The sequence below is a fragment of the Nicotiana tabacum genome, chromosome 21 (genome assembly GCF_000715075.1).
Source record: "Nicotiana tabacum cultivar K326 chromosome 21, ASM71507v2, whole genome shotgun sequence".
Lineage (NCBI taxonomy): Eukaryota > Viridiplantae > Streptophyta > Magnoliopsida > Solanales > Solanaceae > Nicotiana > Nicotiana tabacum.
The window spans coordinates 93,997,378-94,019,315 of NC_134100.1; the positions used below are offsets into that span (position 1 = coordinate 93,997,378).

Sequence of the window (21,938 nt, forward strand, 5' to 3'; positions counted from 1 at the left end):
ACTTTGGTAGATGCCCTGAGACTTCAGAACTGCTAACCTAATAAGATATTATAAACATTCAAGTCACGGTGAAAAGAAAATCATGATGAATACTCGGTACAGTTCGACATGGTAAAAAAAAAAGAGAAGCTAGAAGAAAAAAAAATAAATTGAAAAAGGTAGAATATAATAAACATACAATAAGGATATTAAAAGAAATTGGGACTCAATATATAAATGAATATATGGTTGTCGGTATTTTTATGTCTTTCACTTCTTGAGTTCAACAAGTGACTACAAAGGAGATGAATAATATGCGAGGAAGAAGTGCAGTAAATGAAAGGGGTTTAACGGGTTATTAATGAATTTTTTAAAAAAGGTATTTTTTTAATTTGGTAGCTTTCCATTAGGTGAAGGGTATTCTTAAAAAGTTTAGCTAACGGTAAGGGTAGATATGTCCCGATAGTATAACATATGGTAAATGTGAACAATATACCAAAGTAGAAGGATATATTTGACCATTTTCCCTTGATTATATATAGTTAGTTATACACATATTATATATGAGTTTACATATATTATATCTCCATCGGCTTATGTTTAGTTTAAGGGATTAGAGTGACGGCTATTTTTTATCTTTTCATAATTTATTTACACTAAAGACATATATACTTGGCTATGAGATAGAACATCAATTGATATATCATAAAAACAAGATCACGTGATTAATTCTGAAAAGCAAATACAAGAAGAACAATATTACAAAATTTTGAACTAAGATTTGCTTTTGTTTTATATCTAGCGGTCTATTTTTATTTTATACAAACTTCTATTCTTTATATTTCATGCGAAAAAACTATAAGAGACAAGTTTGCTTCTCATGCTTTAATTTAATCCATTTGTATAATAATTTTTTTTTCACATAATGAATTCAAACTCAAGATATATTGAAAAATGTTTTATTTGGAGAAAACATAAGCACTAATAATTTTATTTTAGCGATCCGTTTGTTATTTCGTATATATATATGAAGAGAATGAATTTTTTTTCTCGATGTAAGATGCTAGATCTAATAATACCAGAAATCTCAAGTTCGAGCTTTAGCGTACTGAGCATAAATGATTATAACAAAAGAAAAAGCTCCCTAAATATTAGAAATTTTAAATAATTAGAAACTTTAAGGAAAAAAATCGTTTCTAATTACTTTTTTTTATTTTCGTTTCTGTGAAGAAATAATAGAATGTAGGGCCACACAATTATTGTGTTTTTGTATTGTATGATTCTGCAAATTGCAACAATCTACGTGCATTCCCCAATTTACCCCTATCTTTTTCTTTTCATTATTTCCATTTTCAAAGTTCCTCTCTCTCTCTCTCTCTCTCTCTCTCTCTCCAAATTTACCTTTTCACAGATATTTCAATAGAATCACAAACCAATCTCAAAAAGGAACCCAAAAATACAATCTTTTTGCAAACCCCAGATTCCCTTTTCACAGAAATTTCAATTGAATCACAAATCAATCTCAAAAACTCATTTTTTAAAAAATTTATTAACAAAATGGACCTAAAAATACAATCTTTTTGCTAACCCCAAGATTTCCCTTTTCACAAAAATTTCATCAAATGGGAGAAGAGAGCACTTCAAATGATAACAATGCAAATAACAATAACAATGGAAGCAGCTATGAGTCACCAGTTATATTGAATGTGTATGATCTAACCCCTGCTAATCAGTACACTGTTTGGTTTGGTTTTGGAATCTTTCATTCTGGTGTTGAAGGTAAGAAAAAATTAATCTTGTTCTTTTGGAGATTTCTATTTAAAAGATTCTTTTTTTTTTCCTGTGTGAAATTAGATATTTTTCTTTGATTTATTGTTAGAAGTTAGATATATGTTATTGGCATATTGTTGTGGGGTTGGTGATAAGGAAGGTATAGCAATTAGCAGCCACTTTTGAGCTCATGTGCAGGGGGGATTTTTTTTTTTTTTTTTTTGGGGTGGGGTGGGGTGGGGGGGCTATTAACTTAGTCCACGAAACAAAATTGTTGTGGGATTTTTATAATATGACCTGAGATGTGTTTATTGACTACCAGAAACTGTCTCAGGTAGGGGCAAGGTGTTCCATACACTCTATCCTCCTCAGACCCCATTATGTGGGATTACACTCGTTTTTTTTTGTTTTTTTGTTGTTGTTGTTGTTGTTGGTCTGAGATGTGTTTATATGGAGTAAAATGGTCAGTGAGGATTCATATAACCGACCCCAACTTATTTGGGATTGAGGTGTAGATATTGTTGTTGTTGTTATGGGGTTGGTTATTAAGGAGTAAAGGAGCTTTTGTTTGTTTGATCTTGAATTTGGAGTTACTTTGATGAAAATGTAAAGTGTGCTTCTAATAAGTTGTCTTGATCTTGTTTGCTTCCTCTGACAACTTATGTTATTAAATGTGGAAGCTTTTGTTATTCATTATTAAGGACTTAAGGTTATGGTTGGATGTATATAAAGAGCTGCAGGTGGAAAAGACCATGTATTTAGATTAAGGTCGAACCAATTGTCACTTAGTGCGTGCAATGGGAACTTTGTAATTGTTCCCCTGACTTAAAATTCAGTTTTTCTTGTGGATATGATGAGAAATCTTAGTGATGTTTAGCTGCAAAAACCTAAGCCCCGAAGATACAAAAAAGAGAAAGGAACAACAACAACAACCCAGTGTAATCCGACAAGTGGGGTATGGGAAGGGTAGGATGTACGCAGCCTTACCCCTACCCTGGAAGGGCAGAGAGACTGTTTTCCGATAGACCCTCAGCTAAAGAAAGGATGGAAGAAGCACCTATAGCAAGTAATATCAATACAAGGTATTTAGAAAACAAAATCCAGGAAAGCAAAAGAGAGTATGAAAGAAGCACAAATAGTCAGTAATAACAGTACAAGATATGAAATGAAAACAAACTAAGGGTGTACGGAAGGCAAGTAACAACAATGCAAAATATGCGGTAGTAGTAAACTAAGAATAAAAAGGATACTAAACTAACACTAATACTATTGAACTAAGGAAGACACAGAGAAACACTCGACTAACTACTAACCTTCTACCCTAATTCTCAACTTCCACACCCTCCTATCAAGGGTCATGTCCTCGGTTAGCTCCAACTGTGCCATGCCCCGCTTGATCACCTCTCCCCAGGATTTCTTTGGCCTACCTCTACCCTTCCTCTTACCTCCAAGGCCAATCTCTCACACCTCCTGACTGGGGCATCTGTGCTTCTTCTTTTAACATGCCCGAACCATTTTAGCCTCGCTTCTCGCATCTTTTTCTCCACAGGGATCACTTCACCTTGTCCCGAATAACTTCATTCCTAATTCTATCTAACCTAGTATGCCCACACATCCATCTCAACATCTTCATTTCAGCTACTCTCATCTGCTAGACATGAGAGTTCTTGACTGACCAGCACTCTGCCCCATACAACATCGTCGGTCTAACCACTACCTTATAGAACTTACCTTTAAGTCTCAAAGACACATTCTTATCACACAAGACATCGGAAGCGAGCCTCCACTTCATCCAACCTGCTCGGATACGATGCGTGACATCCTCATCAATCTCCCCATCATTCTGAATTATAGACCCAAGGTACTTGAAACTCTCTCTCCTGGGAATGACTTGCGTATCAAGCCTCACATCCCCATCCGCTTCCTAGGTAACACCGCTAAACTTGTACTCCACGTATTCTGTCTTGGTTTTGCTCAACTTGAAACCTTTAGACTCAAGGGTATGTCTCCAGACCTCCAGCCTCTCATTAACACCACCTCGCGTCTCATCAATCAGAACTATATCATCTGCAAATAACATGCACCAAGGCACCTCCCCTTGAATGTGTCGCGTCAATGTGTCCATTGTCAAGGAAAATAAAAGCGGGCTAAGTGCTGACCCCTGATACAACCCCATTTCAACCGGAAAGTATTTATAGTCCCCTCCTGCCGCCCTTACCGGTGTCTTTGCTCCATCATACATGTCCTGGATCACTCGAATATAGCTATAGACACTCATTTAGCCTCAAAACATCTCCGTAAGACCTCTCTCGAGAATTTGTCATAAGCTTTCTCTAGGTCAATAAACACCATATGCAAGTCCTTTTTCATTGCCTTATACTGCTTCACCAATCTCCTCACAAGGTGAATGGCTTTAGTAGTAGACCACCCCGGCATGAAACCAAACTAGTTCTCGGAAATGGACTCTCTCCTCCTCATCCTCCCTTCTATCACCCTCTCCCAAACTTTCATCGTATGGCGCAACAACTTGATACTCCTATAGTTGTTGCAGTTTTGGATATCCCCTTGTTCTTGTAAAATAAAATCATCGCACTCCACCTCCACTCTTCAGGCATCTTCTTCGTCCTAAAAATGATGTTAAACAACCTAGAGAGCCATTCCAAACCCGCCTTAAACCCTCATTTAGGTGTTCTTTTTTTCCCTTTTCGTGTAAGATAACTACACTGAGATGCTTTTGATAGTCAATGAATCACATTTACTTGTTTTTCTTCTCATTCATTCTTTCCTACAATTTTATGAATTATTAAATTGTTAACGGTCATGCTTGTATAAGCATTACCGTCAAAGCACAACAAGTTTTGTTATTATTGTGTGTAGATATCTTATTCTGTTGTTTCATCTTCCCAACATTTTGAGACATTGAAAATGTTGAAAAGCTGCCAAACCCGATTGACATTTCCTAGATTCACCAGTCATATCAATACTGTTATTCATAGATTTCCAAATAATTATGACCGAGAGATACAAGACAATAGATACACTTATCTTGGTCATATGGTCTGGATTTTTCAAGATACATCAAATCCATATATCACATTTTAATGCCATTATTATGCTCATTGACCGAGGAAAATTTGTGTGAAGTCCAAACACTTATTTGTCACTAAACGAACTTAATTCTTTGACTGGATATGTTCTTTTCACGAGAAAAGAAGAAAAAATTCGGTATGGATAAACTTTTTAGGTTCTCTTGTATGTAGAGTACGGATTTTAGAACTAAGGTATGCTGAATACATTCAAATAAAGCTCTTATACATAGCATAATAAACTTACCTCTTTTTGATTGGAGTTTGAATTTCTCTTTGCTTTCTGCATATGCCAATTGCAAAATTTCCAGTCCACGGTATGGAATATGGATATGGAGCGCATGACTTTCCCATAAGTGGCGTGTTTGAAGTGGAACCTAAGAGCTGCCCTGGTTTCATCTATAGATGTTCGATCCCATTGGGTCGTATTAAAATGCCTCCCTCTGAATTTCAAGCGTTTCTTGAGAATATGGCTTCTGAGTATCACGGGGACACCTATCACCTCATTTCCAAGAACTGTAACCATTTCACAGATGACATAGCGCAAAGACTAACAGGGAAAGGAATACCTGGATGGGTGAATCGGCTTGCCAGAGTTGGTATGTATATTCTTGGTACACTGAATATAAATTCCTCAAGCTTTTACTTTTTTTTTGGGGGGGGGGGGGGGGGTCCAAATTCATTGTTTCAACGTAATATTCTGTTCCGGATATAACTGCAGATATAGGTATATGGTCTACCTTAGGTATATGAGGGGTTTCTGGAAATTTATTATTCAGAGATTTGTATAAGGCACAAACCTAAGCCTCTTTATTTTGGTGCATCTGAAAATTTTGTCTTAATATTGTTATCTGCTCATTTTAATCGACTTTTGTGGGAATGAAGTGCTTGACAATAAATTCAAGGCGGAGACAGGAATTTCAGTAAGGGGGTTCAAAATATAAAAAAGTAAATATGCGGAGAAGTCAAGGGGATTCAACATTTACATATATACATTAAAAATAATTTTAACCTAGGATATAATGTAATTTTTTAGCGAATGGTGTTCGGAACCCCCTTCCGCCCCCTAGCTCCGCCCATGCTTAACATGTATGCTAATGATCTCATCAGGTAATTTATGCGATTTGATGGAGTTAAACTTGTCCGATTGTTTATTTTCACAAAAGTATACTCCACTTTATTTTCCTATTGGGAGGTTTCTTACTGATCTTTGTTAGTGGCTTTAAATCTTTTTTGCTGAACAAAGATGTGTTCGTGGTAATAAAGTTGGCGTATTATCTTAAATTGTAATTGTGCATCTCATACAATTCTTAAAAGGAGGTGTTGGTTATTGTTAATTTCAGGTGCTTTCTGCAGTTGTCTTCTTCCTGAGAGCCTCCAAGTGACAACTGTTAAACAGCTTCCTGAGTACCATCTTTGTGCAGGTGACATGATCCATATCCTTGTAATGATAAGTAGAAAATGATATACTTATAGCCTTATACTATGAATTACTTCGTTGTTTAAATCAATGAAGCGAGTAAAGCAAGGGGTTATATTTTATGGGTGAAGCCATCCGCTTCAAACAATGACATGCAAAGTAACCCCAACAACCAGTGGCGAAGGCAGGATCTCCGCGAAAGGGGTTCAAAAAGAAAAAGGTTAAAAAAGATTGTAGCTAGTAGGAAATGAACCTATAACCTTACAAAGATTTTGAACCCCCTTGACCACTAAGCTATACTTTTGGGTTGTGTTAAGGGGATTCAAAACTTAATATATAGAGGTAAAAATCAGATTTTGCCTTATACATACAGTGTAATGTTTCGGTAGATGAACCCCCTTCCGCCCCCCTAAATCCGCCCCTGCCAACAACAAGTGGTTGGTTCTTTGAATCTTGGATATCCGCCCCTGCCAACAACAAGTGGTTGGTTCTTTGAATCTTGGATATCCGCCCCTGCCAACAACAAGTGATTGGTTCTTTGAATCTTCAATACTACAAATAGTAATTTTAATTGCAGTTTGATCATATTCTAATGCAAAATTCAGATATGTTATGTATTTTATCATGTCGTGAATTGTACTTAAATGAAACTTGCACTTCACTTCTCGCTTTTCACTTCAAAGCTATGGACCTTGTCACTTTTTTTTGCTTTTAGAAACATTGTTGTGAATATATCAGCTATACATCTCTTATGTAATACTCTTTTTTCTTTATATCCAGAAGAAGATGAGAGTGGGTCAATGTCAACTGCAACGCCGCACGAACCAACTGAAAGCGAGGATGGTGATCAAGATAAGCATTTGTTGTCACCTCCAGTTGGAAGTCGTGAAGTTGCTTTTATAAGGGAGACCCCGAGGTCAAACGTGCTGCCTGAATAAGAAGGCTGGATTGAAGTATTTCAGGCATCCCGATAAGTACATTTGATTTCCAGAAGGCTGTGGACATGTCAAGCATAGCCGCTGCTCAAATTCCCCATTTGCTATATAAATTACTAGTTCATTGATTTTCATGCCTTCTCCTTTTGGTTATTAAGGTTTCCTTAGTATGCTAGATGTAGAAGTCAAAGTGCAGGATTCTGCTCTGTAACTTAAGCGCGCCTTTGTTAGAGCTCAGAAATATTCGCGTAAACATTCTTGAGCTTGGAAGTTGAAACATCCCAGTGTTTGTGAAAATTTGAGATACTGGACATCTATTGAGAATGTAAAGATTCTAAGGAGGTATTCTGATGTCATGTCAATTTATGAACTGTGATTTTTCCAATTTCAGTTTATTTCCTTCTTTCATTTATTTTGATACTTGCTGCTAGTGTCCTGATCGCTGTACACTATACAGATATGTATCTGTTTGTTTGCGGACAAACACGTGACATTTGATTTTTCTTTGTTTTTTTGGTTGCTGTTGCCATTACTTTGGTCTCTTGTTAAAAGAAATTGCATGTTGAAATTTTGGCTTCTATGTGCTACCAAATTGCCAAAGTAAATCATGCCAATGGACAGAGGCTGTATTTTTATCAACTAGCACAAGAATATATATCCAAACATTAAGGTTCCCATGATCAGATAATACAGCAGTAAATTGACCGCTGTACAATGTTAAAGACATGAAATGCAGGACGAATAGAAGGTGAATGGTCACTGCCCCTAGTTTGGGTTGGGGGCAATGACCTGAATCAATAGCCTGCATTTCTGCTTACCTAAAAGTGCTTCAACACGGTACTCCCCATGAACACTAACCATCGTTGGTAGTAATGAAAAAGAAAAAGTTAAGTAGTTGGACCATCTGTTAATAATGATACTCCATATTTCTGCAATAAGTATGCATATGAAAGCTGCTTTTGACAATGCAACTTATGATTTCCCCTCCAGCCCGAGCTTTGAAGTTAGCCAAGCGCAAACTTCGTCCATCTCCTCTGGGATTGTGTAGTGGCCAAGTCTGTCAAACAAAAGTAAAAGATTCAGCCACATTTCTAGCGTCTGAACATGTAGAAATACAGTATACATACGCTGTGTAGGATTTGAATGTCACATCTTGGAAACCGCATGAACGTAACTTCTGAGACGACTTGTCACCAAATTTATATGGAACGACCTCATCTCCTGCGTCAAAATATAAATATAGCAGGTTAGAGAAGGATTTAGCCCTGATATCAGCCCAAAAGGAATGCTCGAGAAGGTGCAAAGTTCTTCCAACAAAAGTCACACTCTATGCAGAACAAAGAGGCTTGAGCCCAAAGGTTGCTGAAGATTGGAAGCGGGTAGCAGAGGTCAGAGAGCAATGAAACTTATTTTTGAAGCTTTTTGAAAAATGAAGCTTTTTATTTTTGAAGAAAAGTTAAGTAGAAGAAAAAATGAAGCATCTGAATACCTTTGCCATGACAAAGAAGAATGGGCAATGATGCAGCACGGCTTACAGCCCCCTCTACTCCTTCTAGTTTGCTATCGAGAGTCCTGCCAAATAATAGCACTCAATATAAAACACCCCAAAAGTATCAGAAGAGAAAAATGGCGAGATTGGTAAAAGTCAAACTTTGCACAGGGAAGCCAGCCACTTAATCCAACAGCTGCACTCAGATTGGCAGAGTATGAGTTGCCATTCCCATACTTCCCACGAGTGAAACAAATTGCAGAATAAAGAGAAGTTGCTGCGCCCATGCTGAAGCCTCCAACCCCAAGTTTGACTATAATACACAAAATAATAAAGTAAAAGATTTAATTTATTTTTTTTAAATAAAGAGTAAGAAAAATAAATTCTATAGATACTTGTAAGATCACTTGAGCGTAATGTAGAGAAGGTTTTAGTGTTTTTCGGATGTTACAGCTAAAATTTTACAGATCTCTAAAATAACAACTAGATAATGGGATGACTAAGGTAGAAATAAGGAAATTAACTCTTGCGTAGTAATCATATAAAGGATCATCTAAATACGAAATATTGGATAGGAAATAAGAAATAGACTGGCATTTGACAATTAATTACTATAAAGGTTACAAATTATCTAAGTTGCTCCGACATGGCAGTTTAGGTGCCGCACCCGTGTCGACACGACACTAGTATGGGTGTGGGTATGGGATCCGTACCGGATCTGGTCAAACAATTTTGGGTACTTTGACCACGACGGACAGAAAAATTCGAGACGAGATACAATTTGATTACCGAAATCAGAACTAAAACTAGGGTAAATTTGAAGAAAATAGCATATCTTATCTAGGAAATCAATCTTTTACTTATCTACAACTTGAGAATAAAAAGGAAATCCACACTTTACAAGTTATACGTAAGTATTCCACAAAATTTCTCATAAATTAGAGAGATTTTTATTTTTTTAAATTATTTTTAGCCGGATCCCCACACCCGTATCCGTATCCCCGAATCTTAAAATTTACATCTTGAAAGATCCGACCTCTAGATCCGCACCCGTGTCGGACAACCGCACCCGTGTCCGAGCAACTTAGATGTATAGGCGTTTGACACAACCACTAAGGTTAATACATCTAGATGGTCTAGCCAGGCAACTTCTAGCCCCCAAGAAAGAAAGAAAGACAACTAAAGGGAACTATATTATTTACACACATCACACTAAAAAATCCAGCGGCATAAAGAGAATAGCATTGAAAAAAAAGAGGGAGATGGAAAGCTAAATATCTTTATTCATAGTATACACTATTATTAAAATCCATCCCTTGGTCGCTTGAAGCGATTCGGTGCGAGGGGTTATCGCTTCATGGGTAAAACATGTGCTTTATACAAGTTTGTGATTCAAATGATGGTGCACAAGTTAGTATAAGACGCAGGAATGGCTTACTGTGAGGGGGCTCCGTAGCCAACAAACTCGCCACATATGCTGCTGAAGCATCTAAACCCTCATCATCATCAATAGCATTTTCAGATAGGTCATTGACATCAAACCCTGTTACAAAAGATAGAAAAATAATGTTTTCTTTACTGCAGTGCTTGAAAGCATGACTTTCAACTTAAACTAATTCAATGACTAATTGGACAATGCTTTCGGATGAGTCGCAAATAAATAGAATTATCCAATTTACACATCCTGCAATGTACAACAATGGCAGGATAAAAGTTTGATTCTAAATTAGTTGTACATTGGAAAACAATGGGCACAATCTCAAAGCACAAAGCTTACAGGCAGTGGAAGGAAAGCCTCCAAATAAAGTTATTGGTCGTTGGGGGGCAGTTGGGCAGATCCATTTAATCTGCAGTTTAGAAAATAAGAGCAAAAATCAGGCTAAGCTACCACAATAACAAAAGCTTACGGCATGGACATGAAAGAGCAATATGCCATAGGCTATTACAAGATTCTAACGCACACAACTATGAGAGTTACATGTTTAACAGTCAACAAGAGATACCCTCAAGTACAAAAAGTAACATTTGGATCCTTACATTTGGAAGAGGAAGGGTCTCCAAGAGGTTGGACCAGCTGCCAGGAAAACCAAAAGTAGATTGTAAAATGTTTGGTTAATATGTTTCAGTTGTTCATTTCAAGACTCAAGTTTTGATATTGCATATTGCACTGTGCATAGCAAGCAAGACCATCAGAGAAGCTTGATATCCAACGTAAGGAACTCGTGTAGTCGTAATAGCATATAATTGATTCAATAGTTCTAAGAAATATAGCTCACTTTTTTTTAATAAGGTACTTTCAGGAGATATTGTTACAAAGTTTGTAAAGTCGAATGATCAACTAGCAGATATTTTCACTAAGTCTCTTACTGGTTCTCGTATTAGTTACATGTGTAACAAGCTCGGTACATATGATGTGTATGCACCGGCTTGAGGGGGAGTGTTAGTTTATAGATATGTATAGTGTAGTCTTGTCCCACATTGGAAGAGGAGTAATATCTCCTTGTAGTGTATAGCTATAAATAGGGACCTCTTGTATTGTATTTATCATCCAATATCAATAACATATTTTCTCCCGTGCCTTCTCACATGGTATCAGAGCATTAGTGAGAAAAGATCGTTGTGCGTCATTCCAGCGTTAACCGGGAAGAAAGAACTTAGTCATCGTGTAATTTTTCCGGTGACCTAAGGCTTGTCTAAGTGAAAGTCACTTTCTGTCGGTGTTGTGCTAAAACCAACACCACCACGAGGTAGATCACCCTCCGACTACCAACCCCTGAAATTTTATCCGGCAGAAAAGCCGCCACGCTCCTCCACGCGCCGGCAACAATTTTTCCGGCGAGGGTTCCGACCACTTTCCGGCCATTTTTTCGCGAAGCTTATTCAGGACAGTGTGCTCTCCTCAAAATTCCGAGCCTACCTATCTAATTCAAATCAAATTCCGGCCACTTTTATATTTTTCCGGCGTGAACAGTGACCTTCTGGCCATTTTTTGAAAATATTTCTTCAGGACAGCTTGCTCGCAAAGGAATTCCGAGTCTATCCATTCTGGTTACAACAAATTCCGACAACTTTGGAATTTTCCGGCGAGCTACAGTGTTTCCGGCGTGAACAGTGTTTCCGGCGTGAACAGTGTTCTGTTTTCCTGCTGAAAACAGTATTTTTCAAGCTATTTCTTCAATTTTCTCACAGGAGTTACTTATTTCCACTATTTCAAGTTAACCCTACTACTACAAATTGTAGCGACATGGGAACCGATGCTTTGAATAGTCGGATGGTTTCTTTAACAGAGTATATTGAGTTCCTTCAGTATAAAGCATGTAAGCAGACATCTTCTGAGATAGCTTCTGTTGTTCAAACAGGTAATAGCGTGACTTGTTTCTCCCAATCTTCATCCTCTGAGTCTTGGGTCATTGATTCGGGTGCATCAGATCATATTTCTGGTAACAAATCTCTTTTCACTACTATTTCGTATTCTCAATCTCTTCCAAAAGTCACAATGGCAAATGGGTCTCAAACCATGGCAACTGCAATAGGTCAAGCAAGCTCACTTCCTTCCTTACCTTTAGATTCAGTCCTTTATGTTCCCAATAGTCCTTTTAATCTCATAGCTATTAGTCGCTTAGCCAAATCACTTAAATGCGCTGTTTTATTTCTTGATGACCATGTTTTTATACAGGAACGCAGTACGGGGCGGATCATTGGTACCGGGCGTGAATCAAACGGACTTTATTACCTTATCCTTGCTAAATCACATGGACTCACATCTTGTCTTCCTTCTACAACTTGTCCTGTTACTGATTCACCAGATTTATTACATAAACGGTTGGGACATCCCAGTTTGTCAAAACTTCAGAAAATGGTATCTGGTTTATCTCACTTGTCAGCTCTAGAGTGTGAGTCATGTCAGCTCGGTAAGCATACCCGCTCCCATTTCCCTCGGCGTCTTGATAATCGAGCAGAGTCACCTTTTACTTTAGTCCATTCAGATGTTTGGGGTCCTAGTCGGGTCAATTCCACCTTAGGATTCCGCTACTTTGTCAGTTTCATTGATGATTATTCCAGGTGCACTTGGATATTTTTGATAAAAAATCGATCTGAGCTGTTTTCTATTTTCCAGACCTTTCCACGCTAAAATTCAAAATCAATTTGGAGTTTCTATTCGCACATTTCGTAGTGATAATGCCCGAGAGTATTTGTCTTCCCCATTTCAGCAGTTTATGAAATCTCATGGGATTATTCATCAAACATCTTGTCCGTACACATCTCAACAAAATGGGGTAGCTGAAAGAAAGAATAGACATCTTATTGAAACTGCTCGTACCCTACTCATACAATCTCATGCTCCGTTGCGTTTTTGGGGGGATGCCGTTCTTACATCTTGCTATCTTATTAATCGTATGCCATCTTCAGCTATCCAGAACCAAGTTCCATTCTCTGTCATGTTTCCCCACTTACCTTTGTTCTCTCTTCCACCCTGTATCTTTGGAAGCACTTGTTTTGTCCATAACCTTACTCCAGAAACAGATAAGTTAGCTCCTCGTGCTCTTAAGTGCGTATTTCTTGGTTTCTCGAGAACACAAAAGGGGTATCGATGCTACTCTCCTGACCTCCCTTCTTTGAAACCCAATCATACTTCACAGGTTCAGGTCATCACTTAGATATTTCTGAGGTACTACCAGTTTCATCTTTTGGAGATTCAGTCACTCCAGCTCCACCACCTATAGCTCCAGTTATAGCTCTACCACCTATAGCTCCAGATAGCTCCAGTTCCTCCACATAATCCAGTTCAACCTTCTGCAGCTCCACCACTCTTGACTTATCATCGTCGTCCACATCCAGCATTATTCCCAGGTGATTCACGCCCCGCATCAGATTCTGCACCTACTGCGGACTTGTCTCCTCTTAGTCAACCAATTGCACTCCGCAAAGGTGTACGATCCACACTTAATCCTAATCCCCACTATGTCGGTTTAAGTTATCATTGTCTGTCGTCACCACATTATGCTTTTATATCTTCTTTGTCCACTGTTTCTATCCCTAAGTCTACAGGTGAAGCACTATCTCATCCAGGATGGCGACATGCTATGATTGACGAGATGTCTGCTTTACATGCGAGTGACACTTGGGAGCTTGTTCCTCTTCCTGCAGGTAAGTCTACTGTTGGTTGTCGTTGGATTTATGCAGTCAAAGTCGGCCCGGATGGCCAGGTTGATCGGCTTAAGGCTCGTCTTGTTGCAAAAGGATATACTCAGATTTTTGGGCTTGATTACAGTGATACTTTCTCTCCCGTGGCTAAAGTAGCATCTGTTCGTCTCTTTTTGTCCATGGCTGTTGTACGTCATTGGCCTCTTTATCAGTTAGACATTAAGAATGCTTTTCTCCACGGTGATCTTGAGGAAGAAGTTTATATGGAGCAACCACCTGATTTTGTTGCTCAGGGGGAGTTTAATGGTTCTGTGTGCAGATTGCGCAAGTCACTATATGGTTTGAAACAGTCCCCTCGAGCTTGGTTTGGTAAGTTCAGCACAATTATTCAGGAGTTCGGCATGACTCGTAGTGAGGCTGATCACTCTATGTTTTATCGGCATTCTGCTCCTAATCTGTGTATTTATCTAGTGGTTTATGTTGATGATATGGTTATTACTGGTAATGATCAAGATGGTATTACTAATCTGAAGGAACATCTCTTTCAGCACTTCCAGACTAAGGATCTGGGCAGATTGAAGTATTTTCTAGGTATTGAGGTCGCTTAGTCTAGCTCAGGTATTGTTATTTCACAGCGGAAGTATGCCTTAGACATTCTTGAGGAGACTGGAATGATGGGTTGCAGACCTATTGACTCTCCTATGAATCTGAATGCTAAGCTTCTGTCTGGACAGGGGGAGCCTCTTAGAGCCCCTACGAGATATAGGAGGTTCGTTGGCAAATTGAATTACCTCACAGTGACTAGACTTGACATTTCTTTTCCGGTGAGTGTTGTAAGTCAGTTTATGGATTCTCCCTGTGATAGTCGCTGGGATGCAGTTGTTCGCATTCTTCGGTATATAAAGTCAGCTCCAGGCAAAGGATTACTATTCGAGGATCGAGGCCACGAGCAGATTGTTGGGTACACAGATGCTGATTGGGCAGGATCACCTTTTGATAGACGTTCTACGTCTGGATATTGTGTTCTAGTAGGAGGTAATTTGGTCTCGTGGAAGAGCAAGAAACAGAATGTAGTTGCTCGATCTAGCGCCGAAGCCGAATATCGGGCCATGGCTATGGCGACGTGTGAGTTAGTTTGGGTCAAGCAGTTGCTCAAGGAGTTAAAGTTCGGAGAAATCAACAAGATGGAACTAGTGTGTGATAACCAAGCTGCTCTTCATATTGCGTCAAATCCGGTGTTCCATGAGAGGACTAAACACATTGAGATCGACTGTCACTTTGTCAGAGCAAAAATACTTTCAGGAGATATTGTTACAAAGTTTGTAAAGTCGAATGATCAAGTAGCAGATATTTTCACTAAGTCTCTTACTGGTTCTCGTATTAGTTACATGTGTAACAAGCTCGGTACATACGATGTGTATGCACCGGCTTGAGGGGGAGTGTTAGTTTATAGATATGTATAGTGTAGTCTTGTCCCACATTGGAAGAGGAGTAATATCTCCTTGTAGTGTATAGCAATAAATAGGGACCTCTTGTATTGTATTTATCATCCAATATCAATAACATATTTTCTCCCGTGCCTTCTCACACCAAAAACTAACATATATGCTATAAAATGATTAAATTTCAAATTAAAAGATGAACTGCCTCCTTAAAATTAGGACACTTTATATAATCTACCTGGACCTACAGCTAAGAGCATCACAATATAGAAATAAAAGAGATTGAGAAAAAAATTAGCGGGATTCTATAAGAGGTATTTGCCAAAAAGGGGAATGGATGTACTGATTAATATCACACCATCAAGCACGCAGTGTTATCAAAGGCGAAAAGCGCAAAAAAGCTCTAAGGTCTGTTGAGGCTTTAAACGCAAAGCACAAATAAAGCGTGGGCTTTAATGAAAAAATGCGCAACGGGAGAAAAAGTAAAAATATGCATGTAGTCCAAGACTAATCATTATAAGCATGAATAACAAATATATGGACAAAGGGATTGGAAAAACATTCACGATAAAGTGAAATATCAATTGTTTAAGGTCGCCTTTTCAGGATTACAATCATTGGCAAGGAAAAGTATGCCTTATAGCTTTGATGCGACACTAAAGCGCCCACAAAGCGAGGAGAAGCACTCAACGTGTTTGAGCCTCGCTTCAGGGCTAAGCACGCTTTAAGCGCGCCATTGACAACACTGCAAGCATGCAAACATTATTACATCTCTCCTGCATGTAACTCTGGCTACCATTAAAAAAAAGTTGGAGAAACTTCAAAGGAATTTCCTAAGGACATAGAGGATGAGATAAAAAAAAGTTTCACCTCGTGAATTGGTAAACAACCACATCCTCCATAAACTATGGTGGCCTTGGAGGGAAAGATCTCAAGGTGTTCAACAAAACACTCGTAGGGAGGCAGCTTTGGAGGTTCGCCAACAATGCGTCATTTTGGAGGATAGTACTACTCGCAGCTAAGAACCCCATCCAAGAAGAGGGCGAACGAATGAATCCATTACGTTGCCTGAGGAATATGGAATGGAGGAACACCACGAAGGTGTAGGAAATTGCATGAAAACTTTAAGGATGGGGTAGGAAGTGGAACTGGTGTAGAGAAGATATTCTGAGTGAGGCAACCTGAACGACCACAAGCTTCTCCGCAAAGAGGACACAGTATTCCTACATATATTACTATGGATTCCAAGAGGAAGGTATGTTTTCTTCACTTGGCCGGTGGCAAGGGAGCCATCATCACAGCTAAAATGTGAGGAGAAGAAGATAACGTACATCAGTTGGTGCTACATGTGTAAATGTGGAGAAGACGTGGATCTCCTACTATTTGCATCGCTAGGATGCAAGTCAGCAGTGGGGAAATCCGACTACAAGAAAGATCTGTTATTTAACTGGGATTTCCGAAGAAGCAAAAGAAGATATAGAGCATGAAATGTAGGTCACTTGGTGTTTGTGTTGGTAATTTGGAAGGAAAGGAAAATGAGAGCCTTTAAAAGAGTAAAAAATGAGTTTGCACTGATAAAGGCCTGGTTTTCGTTTCTAGTCAATTTCTGGTGCAATCAATGAGATTCCAGTTAGTATAGATGACTGCTGCAATTTGTAGAGAACCATAAATTGATGCAGGCTCTCCACTTTCTCTATGCCACCAGTGTAAGAGGACTAAATCCCACAACATCAAATAATTATTATGTTATTCCAAGAAAAGAGTAGAACAGTCTACTTAGTGCATACTCGGCTGAGCAAAGCAAATGATGTTTAAATGCTCACACAGCATCCATAAGGATATTAATAGGTTCAATATTCTGGAAACACCACAAGGTTGAAGATAAAAGAGAAATAACAGAAATAAGAAAAAGGTTATCATCCAATATCAAGAAACATAAGACACAACAAAGGGTCAGTTAGAACGATGCCAGACATAGCAATTTCCACATCTTCCCTTTAACCTTAGTTATATTAGCGGTAAATCACTATGGTGATTTGGCAACACCAGACGCACTGTAAATTTTCAAAGAAGGTAATTGCATGTTTGTCCTAGAATATTAAGATTCTGATTTGTCCTGCAACATTTATCATCTCAATTTGATCCTCGCTTTTGCATGTGATTCATTCTCAAGGCTTCCCAACCCAATCAATGACAAAGTTTCCAGGCAAATTATAAACACGTAGCAGGTCATGGCAGCATTTTTGGAGTGAAAATGAACTACAACCTAGATGAAAAACCAAAGTGTGTATGCGAACCAACTGCCTCACTGTGTTTTGTAAACAAATACTTTGATCGATAAGTAAAACAATCATAAAATGTTCAAAACATCTTGTCTTCTTCCAGCTCGCTTCCACACACTGAGATAACCATTCAGCAATTGCATTGACTGTTTCTTTCAACTCTAGGCCTTTCCGACTCCCAAAGCTAAAACTGCCCATGCTATCTCCAGCACACTATAACCAACTACTCAAACCTCTGTGCTATCTCTGTGAAAATTCCAATACCACCTTGAAGCCCGATATCACCTATCTCACTCTCAATTTTTAACGAGTCAGTGCAACTCTAGTGACAGATTTAGGGAACATTACAAGCAGAAAAAAAATCATAACTTCAATAATAACACTGATATTTAGAAAACCCTATACTTGAGGTCACTTAGGAGTTGTTTGGTCCTCGGACAAACTTATCCTGCGATTATAATCATGGAATTAATAATCCCTTGACTTATTTAGTGCTATTGCTTTGTTTGGTTCATTGAATTAAAAATGGGATATGTATATAACATGTGTTTGGTTTGAAGGGGGATAAACTTGGGAAAAAATCTGTTTCCTATTTTAACCTTGGATATTTCATGACTTCTAGAAACAGCATTTTCTTAACAGAAAGCTCCAGCCTATAACATTTTCTGATAATTATACTAAACTCAAATACCGAACTCCCACATAAACTAGAAAACTTTATCAAATCCCAACTAACAAAATTGGTTTTCTAAACCTACTTTTACACAGCCATCGACTGCAGCCTACAAGGATTTACCTGAGATACTAAGGTACTTGACCAACACTGCTTAGTAACTCTCTGATGATAGCTCATTTAAGCATCCATTCACAGTCTCTGTGGTAGAACAGCATAATTAATATGGCAGAATTGGAGGTGCACAATTTTAAAACTTTCCTGATCCAACAGCATCCAAGCAGATCACCGAGACAGATACATAATGAAACATATAGAGCTTGAACGCAACAAGAAGTAACAGGAAAGTGTTGACAAGCTTACCTTGATCCGTTGTCCCCAAGGCCATGCAGCCAAACAATAGTTGCCTGGTGTTTACCTTTAGGCTTCACCACGTAAGTCTGTCCAAACTCAAATGCCCTTCGAGCAATTCCTGCACCTGCAATATATGCACATCAAGGGTTACTAGGACTAGAACAATTGAAGGGGACAGATAAATAATATGTTAATAGTCTGTCTTCAGTTGATAAATAACACTCTCTTTTCTATGATTTTTAATATATTGGGCAAATTAAAAAAGGACAAGAAAAGAAATTTTGAAATGAAGTTACGAGTCAAGAGGATATACACATTCCCTGCTATTCAATCTCGCTTTCATATTTTTTATGATCTCCATAATGAAGAAATAATAGTTGTCGAATTTTTGGACTTTTTCTTTGCTTACCATTCTATTGGCAAATAGGTTAAAATTGCACTATAAGAACATTTAAGAGTTTGGTCATGAAGTGTTAGAACCAAAACCTTTCCTTTTATTTTTTATATATGTATTGTAAGGCCATATTTCTTTCATTCAGTATCTTTCAATATTTATAGTGAGAAAACAATATTCCAATAAAAATTGCCTTAGAAAAATAAAACTAGATTCCGTGATTTACTTGCATTTTGGGAAGGCGATCTTGATATGCCATGATGAAAACAAAAAAAGTGACATCTACACTGACCAAAAGACATGGAGACAAACCATAAAACTAACCAGAAGCCATGGAAGGCCCAGTAAAACTCATACTTGCTTCAAACAATGGCACCTGCAAACACCAAAAATCAGCTTTGCACATAAAGGCCACCCGGAAGTTAGAACTATAATTTTTTATTGTTTTTTTTATTTGAGAATGGTAACATGTAATAAAGTTAGAACTATAATATCAAAGCAATTGTCAACATAAACTGCCTTTTGACTTAAACCTTGCTACCATTAATCACATTTTACATTGCGGTATGAACACAAAGATCATCTCAATGTAGCTGAGTAAATAAAATCTAGATAGACATGTTACTATTCACCCAATTCCTTTTTTTTAATGGGTAAATAATATATTATATAAATATATGCACTAAGCCAGTGCAAGAGGCCTAATTACAGGTTGTGCAATAGTTCACCCGATTACTTTTGCAATGAAGCAGTCGAAAAAAAACGAAGGAAAAAAATGGTAACTCCAATCAATCAACTGCACCTCAATTTCGAACTAGCTGTGTGGGTACTATATCCAATCTTCTTTACTCGAGCCTATTTCATTCCAATACTAAATTATTTGTCTTCAAAGGCAAATCCCTGGGGATTTCCTGAAACTAGAGGTTTTCTAGGTTTCATATTTATCCCTATAAACTCACAAACCCCTTACCACACAAAAGATTCTCGACAAACACTAGACAAATGTAAGTTTTAACAATAACTAAACCTTAATCTCAACTAGTTGGTATCGTCCATATGAAGCATTTGGCTTCCTTTTTAAGTTACGTTTAAAGGTAAGTTCACATCAATCAGTAGTTTCCAACCAACTGTTCAAAAAAATATCAATAGTTTCCAAACAGTTAAAGTTAAATGACCAGATGACAATTCAAGACTTCCATTCATCATTAGAAAAAAGAAAGAAACAAATAGAAACAACTCTCTACTAGTTTTTTTTGACAACTGAGAAATCCACAAAGGTCATTGGCACACGGTTCGAAACTCGGTAGGTAATGCCGCCCCCCCCCCCCCCCACACACACACACACACAGCCTTTTTCTACTTAATACCAAGCTTTTGTGAGCTGTATGATTCAAACTTATGCCGTGCGTGTAACCCACATATCATGTGCTGCCTCTCCTTAGAGTACACTAGCCAAAAGGTATCATCTGCCAAATCCAATATTCCTGCTGTCGCTATTTATGTGATGCACTTTCCTATTTAGTCTGCCCCAAAAAACGATACTTTTCTATATTGAGAAAGGTAAAAATTAGATATAAAACTCATTAGCACAAACATTGTGCTAAGAGGAGGATCAAAGTTACAGTCCAAACAAAAAGAGCAAAAAACGAAAAAAATGATACTTTTCGCCTTGGTGTATAGCGTAACCTGGTACCTGTTGCTGGTGGGAGATAACAGTTATCCCGTAGAATTAGTCGAGTTGTGCGCAAACTGGTCCGGATACCACGCTTGTCAAAAAAATGATACCTTTCTATATTTTTAGAAAAAGTTATAACTTTAAACTTCTAAGTTTACCCCTAATAATATGATTTATAACCACCCAAATATCTATGGCTCCTTTTAGACCATAATTTTCAAAAGTATTTCTTCTTCTCGTAGAAATACAGCATAAGTTTGCGTACAATATACCCTGTGGTCCTGTGGTCCGGCCCTTCCACGTCACGCATAGTCACGCACAGGGGAGCTTAGTGCACCGGAATGCCTTTTTTTTCTTTGTTCCTGAGATACCGTGCTGAATCAAACATCATCACATAAAAGGGTACCCCAAACATCAATTCAGAGACACTCAAGTAACTAGCTGGGAAAGTGAGGGGTGAGGTAAAAAAAAAAAAAAAGGATTTTTACAATTTAAGATTAACATATTTTCTCGTCTGTTTACTGTATGCCCAACTACTCGAGCTCATTGCTCAAAGCCTTAATAGATATTTTTACCAAATACTGTGTTGCAGGCTGTAACATTCACTGTACGGTTTGGGCAAGCTACCCGGACACCAATCACACTACAGTCCTAAAAAAAAAGTACTAATTTATAAGAAAAAATTCCACAAAATACAGATTAATTGGAAGTCAAACTCAAACCTCAGGCATAATAACAAATTCATTGCATGATTTGAACGATAGAAAATAAAAGGAGAAAATTAGGGCTTTTTATTTTTGGTGGCTTTACCTGAATCTCGTAAAGAAAAATGAAGAGCCGGAGATTACAAGACGAACAAGTAAGCACTTTAAGTTACTTTTTTGTCGTAACGTATATGAAAATTTAAGTATTGTAATACTATATAATTCCTTGTCTCCTTGTAACAAAATGGCCTCGAAATTTGGATCTCAACTTAATTTGATCTTTACATAGAACTTTTATATTTGGTTGAAGTTAACAAACAAACAAAAAAGGTATCTGAAGTTAAAATATTAAAAAAATATATTTAATATATATCTATCTATCTATATCTATATATATACTAATCATATTAGAGATAGCACGTGATGAGCATGGGTCCAATAACACTGTGGTTAAAGCAGAAGATTTTCACAAAAAAATTGAGGTCACCCAAATAGTCGTCAATCCAATTACTTAAACTAAAAATAGATGGTGAATGTATAATATAAGCATAATTGATATATTATATGTGTATAATTATATATTTAATGTA

The 21,938-nt window shown here is 37.7% G+C and overlaps 2 protein-coding genes across 4 annotated transcripts; one reads left to right on the plus strand and one right to left on the minus strand.

The window, feature by feature from the left end:
• Positions 1–1,349: 1,349 nt before the first annotated feature.
• LOC107758967 (deSI-like protein At4g17486) lies at positions 1,350–7,543 on the plus strand. Its single transcript, XM_075241611.1, has 4 exons — positions 1,350–1,758; positions 5,147–5,434; positions 6,179–6,259; positions 7,036–7,543. The coding sequence occupies exons 1-4, from the start codon at positions 1,602–1,604 to the stop codon at positions 7,191–7,193; spliced, it is 684 nt and encodes a 227-aa protein (XP_075097712.1). The 5' UTR covers positions 1,350–1,601; the 3' UTR covers positions 7,194–7,543.
• A 276-nt stretch (positions 7,544–7,819) lies between these two features.
• Positions 7,820–21,611, minus strand: LOC107758966 (uncharacterized). 3 transcript variants are annotated; one of them, XM_016576818.2, is made up of 10 exons: positions 21,455–21,611; positions 19,294–19,345; positions 18,585–18,699; positions 10,717–10,753; positions 10,457–10,526; positions 10,118–10,222; positions 8,842–8,992; positions 8,680–8,762; positions 8,318–8,411; positions 7,820–8,247 (listed from the first exon to the last, which is right to left on the minus strand). In XM_016576818.2, exons 2-10 carry the CDS (start codon positions 19,322–19,324, stop codon positions 8,163–8,165), a joined length of 771 nt encoding a protein of 256 aa, XP_016432304.1. In that variant the 5' UTR covers positions 19,325–19,345; positions 21,455–21,611; the 3' UTR covers positions 7,820–8,162. The 3 variants fall into 3 exon arrangements, with proteins under 3 accessions (XP_016432304.1, XP_016432302.1, XP_016432305.1); XM_016576816.2 differs by having other exon boundaries at positions 21,367–21,457; XM_016576819.2 differs by lacking the exon at positions 21,455–21,611 and adding an exon at positions 20,917–21,251.
• Positions 21,612–21,938: the final 327 nt, after the last annotated feature.

Coding starts and splice junctions, on each gene's coding strand:
- LOC107758966 (XM_016576816.2), bottom strand. Junction 10,754..18,584: donor CTTGGGGACAACGGATCAAG/GTAAGCTTGTCA, acceptor TTTTCCTGGCAG/CTGGTCCAACCTCTTGGAGA. Junction 8,248..8,317: donor ACATTCAAATCCTACACAGC/GTATGTATACTG, acceptor TTTGTTTGACAG/ACTTGGCCACTACACAATCC.
- LOC107758967 (XM_075241611.1), top strand. CDS start 1,602: ATGGGAGAAGAGAGCACTTCAAATGATAACAATGCAAATAACAATAAC. Junction 5,435..6,178: donor GAATCGGCTTGCCAGAGTTG/GTATGTATATTC, acceptor TGTTAATTTCAG/GTGCTTTCTGCAGTTGTCTT. Junction 6,260..7,035: donor TGAGTACCATCTTTGTGCAG/GTGACATGATCC, acceptor CTTTATATCCAG/AAGAAGATGAGAGTGGGTCA.